The following is a 7,519-nucleotide window of genomic DNA, read 5'->3' as shown; positions in this document are numbered from 1 at the left end:
AGTCACCTTCTAATATTTTTATTGTACTGTTTAATTCCATTCCGAACAGTTGCATTTAGGTATTTTCTAGCAAACTCAGTAGAGCTTATGACTTATACTACCGGTTTTGGGGAATTATAATTTGTATAAGATTTTTATCTCGTATTTTTCAGATGGTTGAATTCTTCTATTTATTTAGTAAGTGTTAGGCTTATATAGTATTAAAGACTAAGTGTTGTTACGACATCCTACAGAGGGAAGTTGGGATCGTGACAGATAGATAGATAGATAAATAGATAGATTATACCAAAATTATGCATGCTCGGCATAACTTGTGAACAAGGTAAGATTTGCCAATCTGACAGACTTGTAAACAAATTAACAAGATAGATTGAACGATAAACTTTCCAAAGTTATATCGCTAGCTTAACTTGTGAACAAGATCAGATTTGTCATTACTGCAAGATTTGTGAACAATTTAATCATATAGGTGGGATGAAGATTATATCAAAATTATGCTCCGGCCGGCATAACTTGTGAAACCGTAATTTCTTATTCTTCTCAATATGTATCGCCGACGCTATCTTTGCACAAATTCTTAAACAGAAACTTAACTGCAAATCACCCAAAAACATGACATATAGTATAAGTTGAATTTATTCAGTTGTCTTAACTTGATGATATACACAATACACAATATGAAAATAATTTTTCCTCTAGCTTTGCTAAAAATAATCAATCTGGTCCTTCAACTTTAAATAATTATCATTTCCCCTCTATCATATGCAACGTCTGTTTAATTTAATTCAAGGCCAAACAATTAGTTTTAGTTAATGGTTGAATCAAAATCACACACTTAATTTAATTGAAGGTCTAATATTTTTAGTCAAATCATTTGAGAGGACTAAAAATGAAATAAATCAATAATCCAAGGATTCGCACAGGTCACAATATAACTCCATGAAAGTTTCACTTTCAAAATGGAGTTTTTAGTTTAACTTTGGACTATTTTTTTGTGTTAAAACAGAATAATGTCCATCACGAATTGAGATAGGGTAGAGGTAGACTAAGGGGATATGTCCAAATTTGTCTATTCACTATTCGAAATAGTTTAGTTTCTTCTATGTTAATTTTTGATTCGCACATACTATTGTCGTTAGCAATCTCTTGGTTATGGACTTGGGGATTAAGAAAGTAAGGAAGAAGAGATCAGTGAATGGCCAACTCAAGATCAAGTGGCGAGCCTTGACTAAGGACAAAGCTCAAGAGTTGGGGGAGATGTTATTAGCTATGGGGGCTTGGAGGAGTAGTGGGGATACGAGTAGTATGTGAACCACGACAACGGGCTATATTAGGGAAGCTGCATTAGGGGTCACGAAGGGCCACTCTAGAGGTCACAGAGGGAACTGGTGGTGGAATGAAGAGGTCCAAGGAAAAGTGAAAGCCAAGAAAGCGATATTTATGAAACTAATGGAGAGCGCCGACGAGGAGGAGAAGAGGACGCACATGAAGCACTATAAGAAGGCAAAGAAAGAGGCGAAGTTAGCGGTCACGACAGCTAAAACTGCAGCCTTTGAGCGCTTTTATGAGGAACTTGAGGGCATAGGCGGTGACAAGAAATTGTTCAGGTTAGCCAAGGCACGGGAGAAGAAGGCTCGGGACCTGGACCAAGTGAGGTGCATCAAAGACGAGGAAGGCAAGGTGTTGGTGGAAGAGGTGGGTATTAGGCGCAGGTGGCAGACATACTTCCATAGACTCCTAAACGAGGATGGGGATATGAGCATTGTGCTCGGGGAGTTGGAGAACTCAGAGAGCCAGCATGATTTCAGATTTTGTAGGCGTATTAAGATTGGGGAAGTAGAGGAGGCTATGCGAAATATGAGTAGGGGTAGGACGACCGAACCAGACGAGATTCCGGTGGAATTTTGGAAGGACGCAGGGCGGGCAAGCTTGGAGTGGCTTTCTAGGTTGTTTAATGTCACTTTTAGGACGAAGCGGATACCAGAAGAATGAAAGAAGAGTGTGATGGTCCCATTGTACAAGAATAAGGGGGGTGTACAGAATTGCACCAACTATAGGGGTATCAAGCTGTTGAGTCACACCATGAAAATTTGGGAAAAGGGTAGTGGAAGGGAGGGTGAGAAGGAGTGTATCTATTTCAGAAAATCAGTTCGGATTCATGCCGGGACGGTTGACTACAGAAGCCATCCTTCTTGTGAGGGGGTTGATGGAGTAGTATAGGGAGAGGGGGAAAGACTTACATATAGTATTCATTGACTTAGAAAAAGCCTACGACAAAGCCCCTAGGGAGGTTCTATGGAGATGTTTGGAGGTTAGCAGCATTTCGGTAGCATTCATTAGGGTGATTAGAGACATGTACGATGGAGCTAAAACTCGGATGAGGACCGTGGGAGGGAATTTCGATTATTTTTCAGTGATGATGGTCTTAGCCCATTTTTATTTGCCCTAGAGATAGACGTGCTGACGCATAATATACAGGGGAAAGTGCCATGGTATATATTATTTGCAGATGATATAGTTCTTATTGATGAGACGCGTAGCGGGGTTAATATTAAGCTGGAGGTGTGGCGACAGACCCTGGAATTTAAAGGTTTCAAGTTGAGCAGGACAAAAATAGAATATATGGAGTGTAAGTTCAGTATTGGGACGCACCAGAAGTGGACGTGAAGCTTGATACCCAAGTCATCCCCAAGAGAAATAGTTTTAAATATCTTGGGTCGATTATACAGAGTAACGGAGAGATTGACGAGGATGTCACACTCCGTATAGGAGCGGGGTGGTTGAAATGGAGGCTTACTTATGGTGTTTTATGTGACAGGAATATACCACCTAAACTTAAAGGCAAGTTCTACAAAGCAGCAGTTAGACCGGCCATGTTGTATGGAGTCGTGTGTTGGCCAGTCAAGAAATCCCATGCCCAAAAGATGAAAGTAGCAGAAATGAGGATGTTGAGCTGGATGTGTGGGCATACCAGAAAATATAAGATTATGAATGAATATATTAGGGACAAAGTGGGTGTGGCCCCTATGGAAGAGAAGTTGAGGGAATCGAGGCTGAGATGATTTGGTCATGTGAAGAGGAGAGACGTTGATGCCCCGGTTAGGAGGTGCAAGAGGTTGCCAGTGGCGAGTCAGATGAGGGGTAGAGGGAGGCCTAAGAAAAATTTGGGTGAGGTGATTAGGCAGGACATGACTCTTCTCCAGCTTACCGAGGACATGACCCTCGATAGAAAGGTGTGGAAGTCGAAAATTAGGGTGGTGGGTTAATAGACAGTCTAGAGTTTGCCTTGTCTTACTAGTAGTAGTTGTACTAGTCGGGTACCTTCCTATTCCTATTCCCTTGTTTATATACGGTATGTCAGTATGAGCAGTGAGATTGGCACTATTCTTGTTGTTTCATTTTCTTGGATCTCTGTCATTATTCGTTGTATTATTTGCTTACATTGTCTTATTACATTGTTGTTTCTATTGTTTCTCTATTGCTATACGTTCTTGAGCCGAGGATTTTTCGGAAACAGTCTATCTACCTTCATAGGTAGGGGTAAGGTATGCGTACACACTACCCTCCCCATACCCCACTTGTTAAATTCCACTAGATTGTTGTTGTTGTATCATCATTAGCAAATTATCTCTTATTCGTCCCTTATCATTAATGCAGTTCTAGCATGAAATGTATGAGTTCCACAAGTGCAAATTCTTTGAGGAAAAAGAAAAGGTTTATATTTACACCTTAACTTTTCAATACTATATTAGAGCTCCGTTAGAATCAAGGATAAGAATAAGATTTTTTCTAAACAACGGATAAGATTCAAAATTATTCTATTTTAAATAGTAGGGAAGCAAATTCGACCCCTAGATTAAATTGGGCAAATTGGAGATATTAGGCTGGTCTGTTACTGTATTTTTGTGAAAATTGAAGAGCACATACATCTGCTGAGTGCAGGCAGCCAACAAGGTGATTGGTCCAAATTTTATATTTGTCTTAAAAAAATTATTTAATATATATAAATTATTAATTTAGTTAACAATAATTTAAAAGATTCAAAATTTTAAATTCATAAATTTTAAACCTTCGATCTGCCTCTACAATTCTCGTTTTTTCTGTTTCTTAGATCAATAGTTACCTGATGTTGCTTCTGCCTTAGTTTTATTCTTAACCTGTGTTTGTTACTGCTCCTTTTTTCTTCTTTATTACTGCATTTCCTGTTCTTAACTGTTGTGCTTATACTTTTCTAAGCCGAGGGTCTATTGGAAACAATCTCTCTACCGGCACAATGTAGGGGTAAGGTCTACGTACCCACTATCCTCCTTAGACCATACTTGTTGGATTTTACAGGGTACTTTGTTATTGCTGGATCTGCCTCTAAAAAGAAAGACATACACTAAACTAGAAGAGACTAATAACAGTGTTGTACAGTATCATCTATACAAAAAGTTATGGACCATTGCATTTTGTCTAATATCCCTGGAGATATTTCTTAAAGTTCAGATATATATCTTTTTTTGAAGTTTGTTCATCTCCATCTTCAAACTGGAAAAAGGGTTTAAACATATGATATTGTCTTTTAATATCTAAAATTTGAGGTTGTTGATTCATGACTAGTGATAATCAGTGGATGGTAAAAGCAACATTGTTGTCCCCCCATATTCAATGGTACTATGTGCGTTCAAATCGAACCGCAAATCGCACCAAACCGATTAAAAAATTTGATTAGGGTTGATTTGGTTTGGTATTGATGAGTAAAACAATTTGAACCAAACCGTCATATAAATATATAATTTTTATATATACTTTTAAGACTTTATATAAAAATTTCTTTAAAAAGTGTTTAGAAATATTTGGGATTTTCTCGTATGATGTAATATTTAATAGAACTATGAAGTGGATTTATTTTTATTTACTTTAAATCATGGATTGTATCACTTCCTTATCATGTGTTATTGAAATGTGTCAATTATCTCTTTGTTCTTCCATATTCATATGTCAAGATTTTATTTTTTAATTTATTGTGGCATTTCAATAATTTAAAAGTCAATACAATATATCACTATTTAGGTATCATATTTATCTTTTATGTTTAGTTATTAAATTTTGGTTAACCTTGAAAGCGTACATCAACAAAAAAATCATTGTTAAACAACTAAGAGAATAACTATTATGTGTTACTAAAAATATTCTCCCATAATAATATTTTAATAGATCATATGTTGTCAATTTTTTCAATTTTTAGTAAACATATATTCACTTATAAAAACTTTATCTATAACTTTAATAAAGTAAAATTGAAGTAATATTCATATAACAAAAAAAATCAAAAACCCGATAAAACAGATCCAATCCAAACTAATATAGTTAGTTTGGTTTGATTTTGATAAAACCCGAACCAATGCGGTCCATGAACACCCGTAGCTAGCCCTAACAAACTAACAAATGGCGATCTAAAACAGATTATTGTTCTTTGTACGTACGGTGGTGTACTGAAATTGTCCCATATGTTGGTTGTATTCATAATATATATGTACAATCTTACCTGATGAGAGCCCTCCACATGAGATATTTTGGAAAACAATCGTGATTATAAGTCGTGATTTCCTAATCAAAAATGCAATTTTTATCTTTGTGCTAAAGTTTCCGTTAGTACAAAGCAAAAGACTAGTTAGACAAAATCTACCTCGGAAAATATCTATCGAAAGGCTGTGTTAGGTAATCAGTAGCTCAAACGAGTACGGGACCAAAAGCTGAATTGTTATTAGACCTTTAGAGGCAAAGATGTTAAATATAATTTATACGGTCGAGATAGATTTCGGCCTTCGTACCTTTGATCGAGTCCGAAAGTTAATTGATCGAAGTGAGACTTTGAGATGGGTTCTGAAGATAGTACAAACAAGCTTCGAGCTCCAAGACCGATCGATGAATCGGTTCGGTATCATTATCGGGCCTATGACCAAATCGAACCGCAAGGCAACGTGAAGGTTGTCGGGGATGCACAGACCGACTAACACTTACCCTGAATGTCGAACTCGAACCAAGGCCGAGGACTCGACCTAATACAGAGCTCGAGCCAGTATCGAGCTCGCAGACAAGAGCCGTTGCAACCGCACTAGGGGAGAGAATCTTGGCGGGAATCGAGGAAAAGAAAATTCATCATGGGTTCTCCACTATATATTTTTTATTATAGATAAAGTAAGACCCTCTACTATAAAGGAGGAACCCTTGTAAGCATAAGGCAGATCCACACATTGTAAGAAAAGACTACTTCTCTTATTGAAGAATAAATCTCTTGAACTTGTTTTACTCAGCATACTCACTCTTCTTGTTCAATAATTTATCTCCCGTTTTATAGCCAAGAATCTAAACATTTCCACTTCTATGTAAGATTTATGTCAAGCTATATCACATATCATTAGAACTGCTTATAAATTTAACTATATCCGATTTTTCGGGTAAACATATAATTTACAGTCAACCTCTTCTAACATTTTCTTTCTAATTGATAATATAGCCAATTTATTTAATTATTCTTGAGATATTATTGATCGTAGGTAAACTTTTATTAATTTCACTTTCGAAAAATATCTTTTCGGTGGGAGAAATTCCTTTATTTTTCTATGAATAATATTATATAGGCATGTGAAAGAAAAATTAAATCTTTTTATTTCATTGAGTATATCAATTAGCTAGAGTACGTGTACAGTTTTTCATAGTACTTTTGTTACAAAATTAAGCCCAAATATCATTATGAAACTAATTAGGTTAAAGTAAATACAAAAGTCATTGTAAATTGAAAACTAATCCAAGTTCAAGAGAATAAGAGGAAGAAATTGAGGAAATCATTTAAGTGCATGCAATTCAATATTTGAAACTATGCCATAATGATTATTGACATAGCAAATGATAGATCAATGGATTTACTTACCATTCTAAAACATTATAGGTGTAATTATTTAACATACTTATTATATATGTAATTTGAGTGATATTTGGGGCTCTATATTTTTTGGAACCTAAAAGCCTTGGGTTTAGCTGCCTTGGGTTGAGTCGCCCCTGAAGTAATTAGCACAAACACATGCATGCTCATACACGTAAAACTAATACCAATATATGCATATTACTATATATATTTGTATAGCTAGTATGTAGGCATGTGTGTATTTATATAATTTTACGTACTTATTACGATAATATTTAATGTGAGAGGTCCGTTATCTCTCATTCGTAAAATAGATATATCGTTCACATGTTTAGCATTGTTACAATTCCAATTTTACTTATGTCTAAGTATTGCGTCTCAGAATTGAAAAAACTAAACAGAGTGTGGACAGTGATTATTTTATTTGGAAAATCTAAATCACTAAATTGATTGGAAAGTAATATAGTCATAGGGGTCCTACTAGCATGTGCTCAAAAGAATATTGTGTGTTCAGCAGTTCCTCTCATCTTATCATACTTTCATTTTATCCTATCAAACAATGTACTTGATTAAATCATTGAAACTAATAATTCTCGTTTGTGTTTTTGT

At 35.7% G+C, this 7,519-nt stretch overlaps 1 protein-coding gene across 1 annotated transcript; it reads left to right on the top strand.

The window, feature by feature from the left end:
- The first annotated feature begins 1,449 nt into the window (after positions 1-1,449).
- On the top strand, positions 1,450-1,992 carry LOC138899199 (uncharacterized). The gene has a single exon (XM_070185337.1). It carries the CDS (start codon positions 1,450-1,452, stop codon positions 1,990-1,992), a length of 543 nt encoding a protein of 180 aa, XP_070041438.1.
- Positions 1,993-7,519: the final 5,527 nt, after the last annotated feature.

Source organism: Nicotiana tomentosiformis, chromosome 9, assembly GCF_000390325.3.
Source record: "Nicotiana tomentosiformis chromosome 9, ASM39032v3, whole genome shotgun sequence".
Classification (NCBI taxonomy): Eukaryota; Viridiplantae; Streptophyta; class Magnoliopsida; order Solanales; family Solanaceae; genus Nicotiana; species Nicotiana tomentosiformis.
This window is presented reverse-complemented; position numbering and strand designations above follow the sequence as displayed.